Source organism: Passer domesticus, chromosome 11 (genome assembly GCF_036417665.1).
Source record: "Passer domesticus isolate bPasDom1 chromosome 11, bPasDom1.hap1, whole genome shotgun sequence".
NCBI classification, from domain to species: Eukaryota; Metazoa; Chordata; class Aves; order Passeriformes; family Passeridae; genus Passer; species Passer domesticus.
This window is the reverse complement of record NC_087484.1, coordinates 11,940,877-11,959,664: the sequence shown is the minus strand read 5'-3', so window position 1 is coordinate 11,959,664 and position 18,788 is coordinate 11,940,877. Positions and strand designations below refer to the sequence as shown.

General features: G+C 42.9%; 1 protein-coding gene and 1 long non-coding RNA gene across 5 annotated transcripts in view; one reads left to right on the top strand and one right to left on the bottom strand.

Moving 5' to 3' along the window:
• Positions 1-244: 244 nt before the first annotated feature.
• On the bottom strand, positions 245-3,788 carry LOC135278862 (uncharacterized). The gene is made up of 2 exons (XR_010346250.1): positions 3,759-3,788; positions 245-2,993 (listed from the first exon to the last, which is right to left on the bottom strand). It is a non-coding gene; the product is annotated as an uncharacterized LOC135278862 (long non-coding RNA).
• A 155-nt stretch (positions 3,789-3,943) lies between these two features.
• ATP13A3 (ATPase 13A3) overlaps positions 3,944-18,788 on the top strand; it is a 54,975-nt gene continuing 40,130 nt past the window's right edge. The window contains exons 1-2 of one of the 4 annotated variants that reach the window (XM_064385711.1): positions 3,944-4,097; positions 5,183-5,236. In XM_064385711.1, the coding sequence (XP_064241781.1) occupies positions 5,199-5,236 (38 nt within the window). In that variant the 5' untranslated portion in view covers positions 3,944-4,097; positions 5,183-5,198. Of the gene's footprint in view, positions 4,138-4,794; positions 4,968-5,182; positions 5,237-18,788 lie in introns of those variants that run through there. The other 3 variants (XM_064385708.1, XM_064385709.1, XM_064385710.1) reach the window with 3 other exon arrangements.

Here is an 18,788-nt window from a genome sequence, read left to right as displayed (position 1 = left end):
ACAAACAGGGCCAGAGGTGAACCACAGGAGGCCTCACAGCTGTCCTCAGGGAGGGCTTGTTGGTGCAGGGCTAGCAGAGGTGTGCTTGCAGCATCTGGGGCCAGATGTGGCCAGCTGGCTGCTGGTGCACTGCAGAGGTGGGTCCCATAACCTCCTCTGAGCTAAGGCACATATTTATACAGCCCTACCAGAAAGGCAGGGTGGAACACGCTAATATATACACATTAAAGAGACTGAATAAATAAACAGTAGTTTCTGATTTATTTTCTCTGCTACTTGGATATCTTAGTTTTGGCACAAGATAGGTTTCATACATAAATGTGATCCCCAGATAGGTTTTTGTCCTGCCTGATTTAGAAACCATGCGCAAAGGAGAAAAACTTCACAAAAGTTCTTAAAGCATAATGATATTTATGCTGTTTATTGCCAAAGCACATAAAATCCTTGGCTCCTTTCAGCTAGGTAATATACAACAAGTAACAGTGCTGATCTCTGCCCTGGAGGATTTACAGTTACAGATGGGAGATAACAGTGAGTACAGTCAGACTGGGAAAGCACATAAAATGTGATTAGTCAGTCTGAGACTCACTAAATGCTGTACACTTAATAAGGATTGTTCAGCTCATTTGTGCCTCACCTGGGAGAGAGTGCAGGGTTTGGTGGGGCAAAGCCAGACACAGAAAACAGCAAACGCCCTCGACACTGGGTAAAAGGTGATGGGAGGGAGCAATTGAGAAATTGAGAAATGTGTAAGAAATGTTCTGGTCGCAGAAAGCTGTAAATTACTTGTACGTTTTATTATTAAGTGGGACTTGCACCCAGTTAAGGTTTCAGGTGGAATATATGTAATTATGCCATCAAAATCATCATGGGAAGCCCGTTAAGAAAGGCTGCAGGACTTAGCACTCCTCCTGTCCTCAAGCCCCAAGCTGCTCACCTCCTCCCAGAGCAAAGTCTGGAGGAATTACACTGTCTGTGAATGGCCATAACATTTCCAGAAGCACTGACAATCCTGGATTGTTCTCTCTGGCTCATTTCCTCCTGCTCACCAATCCCTCTAAGGTGAACAGAATGGAGAAAAAAAATGTTGTTTTTCTTGTAATTTCTCTCACAATTTAATTTATTTTTTTCTACCAGGTAAAACACCTGATGTTTTAAAAGCACTGAATGCTGTGATTTCTAGGTGTATGCCTAGAAATAACTCGTGATGCCCTGGGAGCCCTCTCTTCCCTAGGGAAGCTGCAGCCAGGAATGCTGCAGGAGAGCTGAGGTTGCCAGGCACTTCCAGCAGTACAAACCAGAGCGATGCCAAGAGAGCTGGAAAGCAGGGAGTGTGCCAACCACAAAATTAATCTCTGAGTTAATAAAAGCCTGCATGGTTTGAGGTTTGTGAAGCAATAAACGAGTTCAAATTTGCCAGTGACTGAAAAAGAAAAGCAATTAGGTGTTAAGGGAAACCTTCTAATGGGGATAAAGATAATACATTAGAATATACAATGGGTTGAAAAATGTGATGAGAAATTAATCTTTAATTGAAAATTACTAAAGGCATTTTCATGAAGAACATAGAAATGTATATATCAAAGCAAACCTTTTAACTCCTTTTACTAATAGGGAATGATAGAGTAAGAGCTTCTGTTTAATAGCACTAATAATTTCATAATATTTTTCCTCTGAGTCATAAGATAGGCTCTTTTTACCAGTGAGTACTTCATCCAAAAAAAAAAAAAATCTGCTTGGCTTCTCCTCATCATAGTAGTGTATAAGTCTGTATGACCTAGAAAGCTACTTGTACTAATATGTTTTACCTCTGCTTTTCCAACACCCAGGCAGAAGGGGACCCCTTTCACACTCCCCACGTTCCTATGACTCCACTGGGGACACTGCTAGCAAGTTCGCGAGGCTGAAAGAGGTTATGAGAAAAAGTGAGCCTGAGGAACTACCTCAGTGTGATCCAAATGGAACCTGGGGCAGTCCTCCATCAGTGTGTTGTTAGGTGACTCAAATGTGCACAATTTCAGTGGCATCAAAGGAGGCTTTTCTGGTTTTGAAACAAAACATCTTGCTCAAAAGGGAAGAATAGGCAACAATAAAGACATATATAGATGGGAATTTTGCAAGCTGATTGCAATGGGCAAGGATAGCAGTGATTTAGGTCGGTTGGATGTTGGACAACAAAAATTGCAATTCAATGAAAAAAACCTCTGAAATTATTCAGTAATTTTTCTGTTCTTTGTTTAAAAAATTGACACAGCAGTGTCACCATATTGGAGGTATTTCACATGGTCTTTCATACGTAACCAGAGTGAATGAAAACCACTGGTTCATACCCATCTTTAAAACTTCCATGCAAAAGAATTTTAAGAATTGCCTGAGAAGATCACCAAGCTCTTAGTCCTGATTTCTCAGTAAATACTGCATCACTGAATTTCCAGAGAATCAGGGGAAGTTACTGCTGAGTCATTCCACAAAACCCAGTGGCTGGTGTGTCCCGGGTGAGCAGGGACAGAAGCTGAGCCAGGCTGACACCAGCCTTGGCAAGAGTGGTGAGGTGTGCAGACAACAGAGAATCAAACTGTGACAGCAGACTTAGCACATTAACAGAAAATAGATGGTTTTGGGGTTTTTTCGAGTAGAGGAAGGCGTCCATCTGATTTGAGTCAGAGCAGCTCAGCGTTATGTGTGGGTGGCTGCCAGAAGGGGCAGCTTTCTCATTTTGTTTTCCTCTCATTCCCTTAAACAGTGGTCACATGAGTGAATCAACTCACCAGGCCAACAAAAAACTGTGTCTTTTCCTCCTATCACTGTCAGAATTTCCTGCTGGATTCCCATGCTGGGCAGACTCATCCCAGAGCTGTGGGTCACTGGAGCTGTCACAGGAGGCCCAGAGTGGTGCTGGGCTGATGTGATGTTCTGCCACATGGATGTAACCCCTGTTCAGTCACTGCTGGGGTAGCATGCAAGGGGATGTAACAGTGAATGGCTCCCTTCATCTGCAATGGAGAAGAACTACTGGAAAAAAATAGTATGTGAAAATAAATATAGATCCTATGGTGCCTCACAAATCCTCTAAATGGTTTGCAGTGGTCTTTAAAACTGAGCAGACAGTTGACAGGGATGGGTTATAAAAGCAGGTGTAGCTGGGACAATAGGAAAGATCCCTGATCCCTTCTGTCAGGCTGAGGGGAAGAGCTGAGTGAGCACTGCGGGCTGGGGTGTGTCATGGGGGTGCCCCAGGGCCCTCAGGCCTTACAGGGATTTCCCTGAGGGGATCCCCAGCCTCTCTCGCCTCTGGCATTCCCAGTGGTCTCACTGAGTGGGGTGTGCAGAGCTGCTCGTGTGGGGCTCGCCTGCCCAGGCTCACCAGTGCTGGCTGCAGCCAAATCCCCACAGCAGCCACAAGCCCTTGGCCTGGTGTCCTTCCCTGCCCCGTGACAGCCCATATCCATATCCCCACATCCATGTCCCCCCATATCCATGTCCCCAACCCCATATCCCCATATCCATGTCCGTCCCCATATCCCACATCCATGTCCCATATCCATGTCCCACATCCATGTCCCATATCCATGTCCCCATATCCATGTTCCATATCCATGTCCCCATATCCCCACACCCATGTCCGTCCCCATATCCCACATCCATGTCCCATATCCGTGTCCCATATCCATACCCCCATCCCCATACCCCCATGTCCCATATCCCCATGTCCCATCCCCGTGTCCCCATACCCCCATGTCCCATACCCGTGTCCCTACCCCGGTATCCCGGTATCCCGGTATCCCCGTGTCCCCTCACGTCCCCTCACGCGCTCCCCCGCCCCTGCCCCTCCCGCCGAAGCCCCGCCCCCCCGGGCCCCGCGCGACACCCCGCTCTTCCGGCGCGGAGCGGCGCGGGCGCGTGCCGCGCCGCCGTCACTTCCGCGCCCGCCCCGCCCCGCCCCGCCCAGCGCGGCCGGCGCGTGCAGCCGGTTGGCGGCCGATCCGCTCGCGCCCCGCGAGGCAGCCGCGCGCGGCGGGCGGGGTGGGGGGGGAGCGCCGGTCGCGCGCCGGTCCCGCGCCCGCCCCGCCGGCGATGGGGCTGCGCTGAGGCCGCCGGTGAGTGGGGCCGCGGGCACGGCACGGCCCGGCCCGGCAGGTGAGGGAGGGTCCGCGGGCCTCCGGCGGCGCCCGCGGTCTCCGCCGCGCCGGGCGCGGCACGGCCGCCCGCAGCGCCCTTCAGCCGCGCCGGCCGCTCCTCCGCCCGCGGCAGCGCCGGGCGCGGGGCTTGTGGCGGGGCCGGTGCCCTGGAGCGGGGCCCGGGGCGCGTGGCCGGCGCGTCGCGGCCGCGGTGTCCGGACACGTGCGGCGCTGGCCCAGGGGCCGGGCCGCCCCCGCCTTGCCCCGGGGCCACCCGGCACTCGGGCAGCTCTCCCGGGCCGCTTCCTCCTCCTCCTCCCAGCCCGGCTCTGCCCGCGGTCCCGGTTACCGAGCCGCGCGCGTTCGGGCTGTCGGGCACACGTCAGCGGTTCTGCAGTGGCGGGGCCGGGGGAATGCCGCTGATCGCTCCGAGGAGAAACTTTGGCAGCCCGAGATGAGGACTCAGTGCGTCTCATCCTTTTTTCAGCACATGAGTCAGTGCGTGCTGCTGCTGCTGCTGCTGACAAAGGCTGTAGAGCGCTTTTCCATCAGCTGGGCTGTGGAGCCGGGATCTCGCACTGCGAGCACCTCTGACAGGAGGCCTGTTTGAGCCTGGTCAGGATAAACGGCTCCTAGGTGAATTAAACACTGAGAACCTTAACAGAGTTCATACTGAAGGTGAAGATAAACTCGAGTGTCTGCAGTATTGGCTCTGAAAGCTTGCTGCTGCCATCAGTGCTCTGCCTTGCCTGCTGGGATCAGTGTATCCCTGCAGGTGCTGTAGTTGGAAGAGAGTTTTGGAGCCCTTCAGGAAGCTGAGATAGCAGAGCCTCCAGCAGCAGGAGATGGGTAACTGAACTGTTCCAACATGAGTGCTGATGGTTGTCTGGCCACGTTGGCTGGCTGCTTCCTCCTCTGAGGGTGCTGAGTTAGAATTTGTTAAAGTGTTTTCTTTGCACTATGCACTCACTGCAATTGTGTGGTGTTTTCTTAGCAGGGGCAATCAAGATTATGTTTCATTTAGCCTATTCATTACTCTGACTGGTTTTTTTTTTTTGTTGTAGGTGACTCAGCTGTTGTATGTATGAGATTTGTCCACACACTGGCTCTTCAGACAGGTTAGCAATATTTTTCAGCCATCAGCTCCATCGTGTTTGGAAGAATTGCTACCTTTTCTTAAAATTTTGTACAATGCTGTTACATCCTGTAGAATATTGATTTTCTTGGTCTTGTGAGAAACAGCTTTTTTGGCATTATTTAAATTTACTCTGTGGTGTAAGTGTGGTCCTCATAAGTTTAATGTCCCTGTATCAGTGTCATGAGTGACAGCAGTGTATCTTTATTACATGTATACTGAGGAAATGTTTGTCTTGGTATTTGGCATGACACTGATGGCTGCATACTGCTGCTTTTGTTAGCTGCTTTTTCTCGTTGGCTAATTACAAGTACAGTTTCACAAAGTTTAAAGAAAACATACTGTGTAAACTTTGAGCTGTGCAATTGACTTGGGAATTGATTGGTACTGATCTAACCTTCCTGACTTCTAAGAAGCATATCATTAACATGATTTAGTGAAACAAAAAGGTCACCTATTGTTGGTGTAGTCACCTGTGGGAAAGAACGCTGGCTTCTGGCTACATTGAGTGTTCCAGTGTGAGCACCTAGGTCAGCTGTGAAAAACTGGTGTTCCAAGGTTGTCAGTTTTTAAAGTGCTTCAGAAAATAAGTAAGAGGGACCTTTTTGTTTGGATTTGGCCAAGGCTGGCTGTCTGTGACACAAGGAGGTGTGAGCAGTGAAAGGGGTCTGAGCAGTTCTGAGACTCCAGCAGAGCTGCTGGACAGCAGCTGCTGTATTCCCAAACGCCTCCCAGGAGCAGTGGGGCTGTTCCAGGCTCTGCTCGGTGCCTTCCTGGGGTGCTGTCTAGACTTTGAGCTTGTTTTGCTCTCCCCACTTACATTTTTTGTTAGTTGTCTTCTAGGATCAGGCATCTGTTCCTGTATCTGTTTCTCATTTCTTTCTAGTCTGTGGAGGACCTCATGGCATTGGTAGGCACTAATGCATCCCTAACCTGGGGAGAGGGGGGTGAAAGGTCCCAGCTCCTGGCCAGGAAGCTCTCAGTGCCTGCAGGGGAGTGTGGGGGCTGCCTGGCAGGAAGGGAAGTTGCATCATGATGTCTGAGTGATTGAGAAACTTTGTGATTCAGTCCTCTTCTGCTGCTGTGCCATGTGACAGGCATGGTGCATCAGACCAGCTATTTTACTGTGTTCCTAATCAATTATTTAAAAAGAAGGAAATAAATTTCTGTTGACATGGAACCCTAAGATTATATTTTCTCATCTGCCTTGAGGAGGTACTGTCCTACTGTTTTTTGTGTGGAGTGTAAAACAGCCAACAGGACATTGATTTTCTGTGGGATGAAGAAAAATTCCATTTATTCTGTGGAAGTAAAATACCTTTATGTTGTTAAAGCCAGGTCCAAGTGGAGTGTCCAGGTCATAGAGGAAATCAGTAGTAGAACTGGGAACTGACATGGAAAGGTCAGGTTTTCATCAAGCATTTTGACCATTGCACCCTTGTTCCTTTTTCTGGAAACATTCAGATAGCATTTGCTTTATTTCTGTAAATAACAGAAATCTGCAGCAGGGGATTACTTTGACTTAGCTTGTCCAAGGCCTGTTGTAGAAATTATTATTACTTCTGTTGTGCTAAATGTCTCTATTGAGTGCTGTGCTTTAGCATCTTCAACTGCAGACCAGGGAGCATGGTTGTAACACCTTCCTTATTTACTGTCTGTGTGGTAGACACAGGATGGATGCCAGCATCATAAAGTCACCCCAGGACAGAACCTGATGGTAGCTGGCATGGAGAGAAGATGTGTCATTCCTTTATTGCCTTGTGAAACTAAGTCCTTTTGTTAAATCTTCTAAAACTCTTGAGTTTTGGAAATGAGAAAAAAAGGGTTTCCTTGGATTTAATTTACTCAGTGCCCAAACCTTGTCAATGTAGGGTGAACGTAAGTGTTCTGCCATTTGTGTTCAGGCTCATCTCTGAATGTCTGCAAGAATTGCCTTGGAGAACAGAGCTTGCTTGTATTCAGATGCAGGTTTTTTTTGGGCAGGGATTACTGGTCTCCACAGAGTGGCATCTACTATGGTCAAACCTGCTTTGGTTCTGGAGTTGTGTTATTGTGAAGATGAGTAGGTTTTGTGGACTTGCAGTGGCAAAAAAACTGCCAGAATTCTGACTAGTGCTTGGATATGGTTATAGTTAGCATGAGAAAGTTTATACAAGACAAATCCTAGTTCAAAAATCCTAATTTTACAAGAAAACATTGAAAAAAAAATCTTTTAAGTAACAGTAATGCTAAAATGTTTCCCTTTCACTGTTACACAATGAGCTAAAAATAGTTTTCATTCATAAAAAAGCTGCTTCCTTTGTTAAATAATCTGCATAGCAGAGAACAGAAGTTCATTTTGTAGTAAACTGTAGCTGTATTACAGCTCCAAATCTGACACCTTTATTCCTGATTGAAATAAGACTGTAAACTTTAAATTTTAGTAGCTGAAAAGCAGGCTTAAATAAAATAGAATGGGTGATACTCAGTTTCTGTTCAGTAGCTACGGATGTGATCTGCATAGAAAGCTGAAGTCCTGTGCCTTGCAGCTCCTTTTCTAAAATGTATAATTTCTGCACCATCTTCATGGAGTGCTGTGCAGGGGATGGGATTGGGAACGGGTCTCCCTGGCTGTGGAATCTTGCTGATTGCTCTGAAGTCGTGCAGTGTCAATCACATCCATAATCCTACCAAATTTAGCAGAATTAGCTGCCTTTGCATTCATACAGCTCTTTGGATGTGGTAGTGGAACTGGTAGCAAGTCCATTACTTTTTAGTTGGATTGAGATTTTTTATGTGGTATTTAAGACTAAAAGATCATCCTTCAAAATCAAAATACACAACTCTTTTTTTTTTTGACCTTTAGCAAAGTTATATGGCAGTGATATTTTCAGTTTAGAGGGTACATGCAGTAACATAAATGGCAGCTCCTTCAGATTTTGTTCTAGCTTAGATGTCAAAATGAAAGGTGATAAATGGCAATGGCTGTGAAATTACAGCTGATTCTTTTAAAGGATAGGAGAACAGTGTAATGAGAAGGCTTTTGAGAAACAGTAGTAAGAGCAGCTTAACTGGATTGAGATGCAATGAGAACATATATGTAGAATGTGAACTTGAGTCATGTTGTGAAGAAGATATGGAAAAGACAACTAGGGGCAGATATCACAAAGGCTACAGTGCACATGGAGTGTCACGTAGCAAGAGACATAAAAGTCAGCTACCTGTAAAAGTAGTAGGAAGATTGGGAAACATAGTAGGGAAGTAGTAGATTGGGAAGTAGCAGTAGGAAGATTGGGAAATGCCTCACTTGGTTTGGTAGGGAGTGCATGTGTCTGCAGAAGGTGCAGAACACCTGAAGGGCTTAGTGCCTGTTTTGCTTGTCTTTCACATGGTGTCATGCAGGTGCTTAACCTTAGAATATTTTTGACAAGGTAGTATTTTACACTACAGCATACTTCCACTAGATGTTTCTGTGTCAACTGGCCCTGATAAGTTTCATTGTACGATTCTTAAAACTCAAAAATATTACCTAGAACTACTCAGAAGTTCTAGAAGAGTGGCAAAGAATGAGTCTTCAATCAGTTACAAAGGAGAAGAGCTCAGGGAGATGAGTTACACTCTGACAGTTCAGTTTGTCCCAGTTCTTCCCATCATTTGAGATTAATAAGCAAACATTCTATTTTCAAGTGCTTGGAAGATACAGCAGCATGAACTGATTTGTGGGAAAAGTAATTGTGTCTGAAGTCTTGATACCTTTTTACTGCAGAGCAGAAGGCTCAGTGGCTATAGCAGGAGCAGTGGAGGTTTTGTCTCCTGAACTGATTGATTTAAAAAGGTTTTCCTCATTTTAATGGCCTCATAAGTAAATGGAGGCATGATCTGGGGGTAGATGATCCTGTCTGGAGAACTATAATTAACAATTTGGTGTTAAAATTAGAAGTTATGTTGAAGGATTCTGTCCTGGGTCCTGGCCTTTAATGAAAATATTAGTCAGCTGGCTGATTAAATGTGCTTAGTAAATTCTCAGGGACTGTGTTGGAGGACCTGATGAGAGTTCAAAATAACCTGAAAAAATAGCACAACATTCAGTAGGGACAAATGCAGGTGCTGCACATAGGCAGGAATTGCCAGCTGTTGAAATGCAGGGTGAGAAATAACTGGTTAGCTACTAGAAAAAGGACCTGGGGGTGTACTGGATCACAAGTTGAACATGAGTCAGTGTCATGCTGTTTTGCAGAAAAGGCAAATATCTTACTGGGGTGTTTAAACAGCAGTATTGTCTGAGAGACGTAAAGTTTAAATCCATTGGCTTTATTTGCTGTTGATGTACAGTCTGTGCAGACAGCATCTGCTTTGGGTGCCAAGATTCAAGAGGAATTTGGACCACTTGGAAGGAGTTCAGAGTAGAGAAATGAGAGTAATCAGAGTTCGAGGAAACAACTTCATAGATGTGGAAGAAAATCCAAGCTATTTTGGCAAGAGATGAGGAGTTTAGGGAGAATGTAAGAGATTTCAAGTATTTAAAGGATTTGTAAGAAGGAAATGATATTTTCAGTGGCCATGATGGGCAGATTGAAGTGGGATTAACTTTCATCACAGAAAACACCAATTAAGTTTTCAACATTTTTCACAGTTCATGTAGAACTTTAAGAAGTCTTTACTTATGGCTATGAAGAACAAGTTTGTGTGTTTAGAAAAAATCGTATATGGTTTAGGTTGGAGAATAGACTAAACTCACTATTAATGCCCCTTTAATCTCATTTTGTAAGATTCTAGTTTTGGTTGATGTTAAGTTTGAGCCAGTGAGGGAGAAATAGACGGGATTCTTTTTGTCAATCTCTTTGTTGTATCATGTGGGTGTAGATCTTGTACAGGTTCAAATGGTTAGAGCTGTGGTGCTTGGTTGGTTTGGAAACATACAGTGTTCTGGATTACTTTCTTGCCCTGCATGCTGCCTCCTGCAAATAGAACAAGGTTTCTTGTGCTGTCAGGATGTTCTAAACCGCCAGGGCTGAGGTACTGCATGTTAGCAATGTCTGTGTGAGTTAAACCTAGCAGGGCACAGATGAATTTCCATCCATTCAAGTAGTCTTGGTAGCTTTCAGATTACTGCTTTAGCTTCAGGTGATAATCTTATAACGTTTCTCATCCGTAGCTGCAAAGGTCCACCTTTGGCTTTGAGGACCTCTTTGCAGTTCCCATACTGAGGTATATTCACCACTGCAGGGATCCTCATAAGTGAGGACAGACCCATTGCAAAGTGGAAAGTCCAACTGTGGGTGTAGCCATACTATTTTATATATCATTGCTTTTATGCACTATTATCATCACTTTTGATTGTCTGCAATCAAAACAAAGGATCCAGCTAATCCTTCCAGTTCAGCAATTGATTTGTAATGTAACTGCAATGTGTGAAAACACTTCAATTAATCCTATGCATTTTGCTGCCATATCACGTCTCCAAATCATAGAAGAAAAGTGCAGTTACCCTCATGAGCTCTGCCCTTAAGATCTGCTATGGAGTTTCACATCAACAATAGCAAGAGCTTATTTTCTGGAGGCTGCATTTAGTGCAGCAGTAGATAGCAGTAGCTGAAAGGTCAATGACAGGGATAATGGCTGGCCTCCAGTGGGAAGATTGTACAGTTGAGTTGCATTACCTGCCTGACTTTACCTTTGCCCTGTAATACTATTTATTGAACTGTTTAACTTTTGGGTACAGGTTCATTTCCTGAGAAGTCCTGTTACGGTTGGCTAGAGATATTTTTCTCTGAGCAGAGGGGTAATTTTTCTTACCTCTGTTTCTCAAACAGGGGGTCTATTTTTATCATACAGGCATGGAGGGTTCTTCACATATCTGCTGTTGTCACTAAGTTGTGAAAGCTTGATCCAATGTCCAGTGAATTCAAAGGGTTGCTCCACTGGCTTGAGTGGTCTTTGGCTGAGGGTGCTGCTGTCTGAAAGTGGTGCTTCTGTCACTAGAGCAGTACTCCAGATCTGACAAGCCAGCAAAAAGTTCTTTTCAGACCAACTGGTAATTCAAATGGAAACATAAAAGGGCTGTCAAATGTGCAGTCTTGCAGAGTACATTCTTTAGATTAACCCTATCTTCAGCTCATCCATTTAGTGAGGACCTCAAAACCTTAAGTAGTGCTTTGAGAGAGGGTCCTGACGTTATTTTCCTGCATCATAGCCATACTTTATTGCTGGAGGCAGCCTGCTGAGCCTTAATGCTGGCAATACTGAAGACTTGTGTTGTAAGGGGCAATAGTGTTGAGTCCAGTTCAGACAGCCAGACTCTAAATGCCAGTAGGGTATGGATGAAACACAGCTTCTCCTGTGTTACAGTTGTGCTGTTGTGTTGGCCTTCAACTGCTTGGGTGAGATCAACTTCTGGTGAAGGGCATGTATCTGGAGCAGAGGCAGATGTCATGTGTCTGAGTGAACTGGAGCACTTGGAAAACCATTGTTGTGCAGTCTAGGTTGGTTGAAAGTTTACTTGTGCTCCTAACTTCTTAATTTTCCTTAGTTCATCTACAGATTTGAATTTTTGATACAAATATAATTTCTGTTTTTTTATGAACTTGTTTTCTCCAACAGAAATAACTTTAGTAATGAACAGGCAAAAATAAGAACACACAAATTTCACCAGACAAATTGCATGCCTTTTGTAGGGTGAGAGCACAATGGAAAATAACTTAGTCGTGTCAGCCTGACAGAGTTCTTACTCAGTAGTGTGCAGATGGAGTTGTCCTCATAGCACTCTTCATTCTCCTACCCTTTCCATTACCCAGCAAAATTCCTTCCCCAGAGTAATACAGGTTTTTTAAGTAGGGAGACTGTTGGCATAGTTGCATTCTGAGCATGTATTATGGAGGACTTATATTCTTAAGCTGGTGCTGGTGTGCTGGTAGCATTTGTAACCCCCGTTCTTAGCCCGTGGTCATTTCAGAAGTGACTGTTGGGTGTGTCCAGTAGTGGCTGTCTCTGCTGGAGATGCTGTTCCACATAGGTCCATTGCTGGAGCAGGTCATAGAAGTCCTTGGCTCTGGTTTCAGAGCAGAGTATTTTGAGTTAGTGTAGTCTTCACCTTGCATTTGGAACAAAAAGTCTCAGTTTCCTGCTTGCTGTCATCTTCTGCTGGCATAAATGTCAGTGAAGAAATAGTATCTTAAATGCCAGAATTGTCTGTGTAGCTGAAGTCTGATAACCCTTGTAGTACCATTGGTGGGTGTGGTAGCAGGACTCATGCAGCCTTAGAGTCAAGTCAGTAGTGCTGGTTGATGAGGTATTGTCAACAGAAGAATGTATTGGGTTGGCAGTATTTTGGTGTGCACTCTCAGAAAATACTTCTTGTTGGCCTAGCTTAATGGAAGTAGTTCACCTTTTGTAAAGCTCACTTACTTTGGAGACTAATTTTTGGTAGTGCAGACATTGCGCTATACCCACATGGTTTGCTAAGTTTGTAGGGCAATATTTTATGGAGAATTATCTGTGTGGTGCTCTATCCTCCCATCTTACCTTTGCAGGATTCCTGAAGAGTGTGTTTTATATCTGTGTGTCCCTCTATGAGAGAACATCCTCGTTCTTTAGTAACCAAAGGAACATTCTTTTGGTTATTGATTTTTGCTAGGTTAGCGGTTTTCAATTTTGAAAGTGTGGTAGTACATACAGCTGTGAAAAAGACCTTGGTACCTATAACATCAGCATGAAAGTTAGTAAAAGTGTAGTAACTGGTGGTTGATTCCTTTCTTAATGTCCCATAGAAATAAGGTAATGTCCAGAGCTTCAGTGTTTTTCAAAACATTTTGATTATTTTGCTTATATTCAGATGAAGCAATTGTTTGGCAGTTTGCTTTTCCTAATGCTGTAGGCAAGGAGAAACTAAAGTGCATGCTCATAAAGCTAATAGAGTGAGGGTCAAAATAAGGGCAAAATGAATCCTCTGAATTCAGGAGTTCTTGGCAGGATGATGGCAAGCTTAAAACATGCCACAAAATAATTAAAAAAAACCCAGAAAAAATCCACTTAGTAATAAGTAAGATGATAGAGTATTTGGCTCATAAAACTCTTGAACTACAAGTCCGTGGGACTGGAGATCGTTTACTGGGGAGCATCATTATGAGACTCTCTCTGTGTTGTCTCCCTGACTGCAGGGGAAATGCACGTTTGATCTGACCTTTCTGGCCCATTGTTTTGTTGCTCTATTTGCCTTCAGCCCAGCTCTCTGCTCTTCCATGCCACTGATACAAAGAGTATGGAGTAAAAGCTACTTGGGCATTTAGTGTAAGTGAAATTGTGGCAGTCCTCATTGGTACTTTAGGAAGATGACCTCTGTTTTCACCTAACATTTATGAAAAAGCAAAGCTGAAGGGGAAATCTAGGTCAGGCATCTGGACTAGAGCTATCTGGGAAGAGGCTGTTCCTGAATATTTGGCTAGACAGTGGTGATATTTCAGATAGTGAGGTCAGTGCTTGAGGAAAAAGCACTCCTTGATACACTTAATGTACTTGAAATATTTCAGTCTTGCTTTTCAGGAAACTTTCCTCTTCACAGGGGAGAAGATGGATACAGTTACACCTCTTAAAACTGTTACAAAAATGTTTATATCTAGGAAAGAAAGAGAAGTTCTAGAAAAGGTATTTCTAACAGTAATAACAATGTTGCTCTAGACAAGATGTGTTGTGGCAGAATTTCTCCTTTAAGGTAAGTGTGCAGGATAAAAGTTAACGATAAATGGACTGATAAGCAAAAGCTATTACTTATCGGAGAAGCAAGATTCAAGACCTTTGCTGATGGTCATTAGGACTGAGAAGATTGCAGCAGTTGAAGGGATATCCCTTGTCAGGTTTTTGCAGTCTGTTTCCATTATACAGGAGATGTCTCCCACTGCTGATGCTGTGGAAATCATTCCCAAGGGGCACAGAAGCACTGAATAGTGCCATTTAAACAGAGCTATTTAAGGCAATGATGAAATGTATTGTAATTTAATTTCATGGATTGTAGAAGTCCTTCTCTGAAATACAACTGTTTACTAGATATCTGAAGCTCTTCTGGGTTTGTAGGACTGTTCTGAATGACTGGAACATAGTAGCTAGGTGGATGTGGGCCAGGGTTTACATTACAGGCATGGAGTTAAATGTTAGAGTCCTGTATGTCTGTTCTCTTCTTGTCTTTGTCGAACTTCTTTTCGTGGAAACAGAGAGTGCAACTTTTCCTCCTTGATTTTTTTGTCTTGCCTCATTTGGTAGTTCTGAGAATAAATTAATAATTTTCAGGAGTTAAGCTGTCAGGTTCTATGAATTCCTGTGCATAAAATTTGTCCTGTACAGCAGTTCAGTCTTGGAATTGAACTTGTTTGCAGATTTTTGTGTTGATTATTTCAGTTACTGCAATTTGAGATCAAAAGAAATAAATTGTTACATGTGACGTCTTAAGTTGAATTTATACAGTCTTTTAATATTAATATTTAGTGTTGTTATATGATACCTTTCAGTAAACAGTAGAACCCTCTGGTTTAATGTATAGATTTTCTTATGGAATATATTTTTAGAAATTAGTACAATTTGGTGTATAATTTGTAAAATCTGTTATTCAGGAATATACTCTTGTGTTGTGTGTTTTAGTAGTTACATAGTTGAACTTCAGAATATCTTAACTTTTGCATTTTGACTTCAGGAAACTGAAGAAATACTGCTGCTTTGTCTGAGAATGCTTTGCTGAAAGCAGTGAAAGGTACTAAGTCATAATTAGGATGGGAAAGGAAGATGTGAAAGCCAATTGCTTGCTTATGAGGAGCGTGACTGCTGTAGTCATAGCTGTGTGCCACTATGTGTGCTTCTGAGGAAACAAAAATTAAATGTCTAAACTTTAGAGGAAAGTTCATCTCTTGTGATTGGTCTTAGTTGTGCTTGATGATCTCCTTGCAGACGAAGAGAAATTTGATTCAAATGTTCTTATGTTAACCTCAAAAATATTTTCCAAGAATTTAAGAGGAAGAGGAAAAAAAGTCATTGCCTCCTTTTATTGAGCATCCATACTACAAAAGCAAATATATCCCAGGAAGCAGATACTCTACATTGCACAATAAGGCGGCAGCCACACAGGAAAGGTTGGGCTCTTGGCACAGCCCCTAAGGGGAAATGCTTCCTTGAAAGGACCCATTGTTGCTGGGTCTGGGTCTTCAGACTCCCAGTTCTCCACTGGAATGGCTGCAGGTCTCTTGGTGCTGGCATGGGGCATCTTTGCCATCCCCATTATCTAACCAGAATAGTCTTGGTTATTTAATCACATAGAAGGGCTGAGTAAAGTTCACACCTCGTGTGAGAAAGGAAAGTTTCTTTGGAAGCAGCCTCAGTGCTCAGATTGAGAGCTCATGCTGGGTGTAATGGCGCCATGCCTTGCCCAAGATACTTGGAACAGTTTAACTTTCTCTTCCAAGAACAAACAAAACATAGTCTGTGAATTCTAACCCAAATGTCTGGTATACTCTTCCAAGAGACAAAAGAACTAATAAGCATCCAAAGTAAATGTATGCTTTGTTGGATTCCCTGACTGTGGGACAGGTCTTTCTCTCATGGCAGTTAGGTAAGAGATCCAGAAATCTGAAAGGAAGTGGTAAAGACTCTGTTTCTGTGAACCTGAGAGTGGGAACAGGCTTTGGGTGATTGTGATTTTTGGTGCTTGGTTTTCAGTTTAAAATTTTCGTTAATGTGAATAGCTGCTGCTCGAAGTACTATAAATGAGATAGTGGGAAGGTTAGGTGGTAAAATGCTTGACTAATTGTCCTTGAGATGACCAACAGCTTTCCTAAATTCTCTTCAACATATCTTCAACTTCTTCATTGCTGCTATATTAATAACAAATTTCTAAGTGGTCTGAAAGTAATGATCTGAAGACCAGTTAGAAAGTAAGTTTTGAGTGTAGTATTGGCTATAGTACTTTGTTATCATGATGAATTGACATAGTGAGTTTATTGTTAGATGTAGAATTATCTTTCCTTAATGTAGCCTGTACTCTACTATAAACATTGCAATTGCTCTTACAGCCTGCAAAAAGTATACTTTACAAAGAATACACTCTACAAATGTAAATACAATTTTGGTTTGGGGATTGTTGGATACAATGGTCTTCCTTAAGCCTAAACACAGAAACAAAAGCTTGTATTATAACAGAAAGCCTAAGATGGGAAGTGATAAAATAGGTATTGAGTGGAGGGCTTTGTTAAAATTTAGCTCGTGTACTTGTAAAATTTCCATGTATTCATTAAACTATTATGTCATTCTTATTGTTAGAGCTTGGTTAGTTGACTAAAGTGTTAAGCTTTGTTTGTGGTACAAATTATAGCCTTAACTCCTTTCAAAATACAGTTGAAGGATTTTTGATCTGCCATCGTTATTTTAGTTTGTATGTCTTACCCGAGCATCTGTTGTGCATTATGTGGATAAGTTAGTGTTTAAGGGCTCAGCTGCAAGGTACTGGAGAGCTGTAAATGCATCAGCTCCCATTTCTGCAAGGTGCATTTCTTAGGGTGAGGCTGCCTCTCAAGCAGAGCATCTCTTGTGTTTATAAACCAAATACGTGTAAAAATACAAATATGTTCAAATAATACTGAGAGCTTTACAGGTGCATTATGTGTGTAAGCTCATGGTAATGCACATTGAAGTAAAAGTCATAACCTTTTGGTTTTTACTGTCACAAAAATGTGATAGCCCCAGGCCTTCTGGCTAAGTCATGTATCACCTGTAAAGGGACCTCTTTGAGTTTCTGGGTGGTCTTTGAGTGACATGGGTTTTATGTTTTGGGGACAGGCAAAGAGGCCCTTGCACGTGATGTCAGAGGCTTGCCAGGTGGTGTGAGACATCACTGGCATTGTGCTGCTGCTCAGACATGATCCTTGCAAGTTCAGGGTGTAGCAAAACCTGTCTGGCACACACCATGGCTCTGGTCCTGGGTACCTGCAGCAGTGAAGCAGAATCAGAGAAGCAAAAATGTGGAGTGCAGGCATACCTGTGTACAGAAGCTCCTTGGAGACTGAGAATCCAAAGAGAACAACTCAGGAACTCTTTCCTTAAAGGACGTACAGAGACTAATGGTGAATCCTGATCACAGGCTCTTTGGTGACAAGATGTCATGAGGTGCATTTTGGCAGGACTTTCTTAGAGCTGTTTGAATAGATTTCAAGATTTTTAATAGCAAATGTATTAAAGTGGTTCTTCTTTCATTCTCAGTGGCTGCAGATTCTGCCTGTCTTGTTTCAAAAGCTGCCAGTGGAGAAATTTTAGGAAATAATACGTTATTTTTATAGATGCTAAAGTAGGATATCTTATGTAAAAGAGAAGTACTGGAAAGTAAATACAGGACTTATGTCCAAGACACTGTGGGCAGAAATTTTGATTCCATCCCTTGCAAGCTGGAAATGTTGTGTCCAAATTTGCTTTTTTGGTGATTGATTTTTAGCATGTGCAGCATATTATGAAATATGTTTTGAGAAGAATGTGCTTGTAAGTATTTTATAATTTTTTTTCTTAGCCTTGTGTCAAGGAAAATATTTATTTCCTTGTGTCAAGGAAAATGAACTGCCATCCCTTTCTCCTAATGGTCAGCTGTCACCCAGGCTGAGTTTTCGTCTTTCCTAAGAAGTCAGATGTATTTTCAGATGGAATATTTTCTTAGAAGATTCATTCATTCCTCTTCCCGGCCCATTACAGCTCTTCTAGTTTGAGTGTTTCTTCAGTTTTAATTTCATTACTGCCAGTATGCAGAGATTGAGCATTAGCTGGTGTTTTGGGTATGTGTAGCAATTCTTTTACCTCCATTTTGGGGCCATTGCATGAATCCCAAAAACTTTCACAGTAATGTTTGGAAGAAATGGAAATCAGTTTGGTAACTGATCTCAGTGTGTGGGAATCTCATGGTAACAAGAATAAGCCCTAGTGGTAAACATTGCCTTTGTATGCTCTGTTCTCTTGTAGGATTGATTTCTTCTTGGGGTAAATTGTTGAAAGTATGGCTCTAAAGTGCAGAAATTTTGAATTTCTGAGTGACTAAAAAATTTTGGCTTTCAAGTTGCAAAAAAAAAAAAAAACAACCCACTTTTTTTCCCCCCTGTGTTTTGGCAGCTAGTTGGGATACAGTTGGAGATGATAACTTTCAAGGTGGTTTTTATTCAGAAATATGAAAGGCTTTTTTATGACATCAAGCTATTTAGAAACATAATTTTTAATAACAGAGGTGTAAGGTGGCTCTTAGTGGAGGATGTACTTGTTGTAAATAAGTTCTGAAAGAGGACTTTTAGCCCTTTAGTAGCCTTCTGGACCCAGAAGAGCCTGGTGAGTCACTTGCTAGGACAGTAGCTGAGATGTCAGGAATGGAAATTGTGTTCGATTGTTTTCTAGACAGGTCAATCAGGGCTTTTTTTGTTAATAATTTTCTTCCTGTATTAGTTTACTTTGATTTATTTATTGAAAGTAATTGCATAGGGTGCTGAGGAAGATTTACTTGTATTAATCTTTGCACAGAGGTGAATTTGAAGTTTGGCCTCTCGTATGTGTCT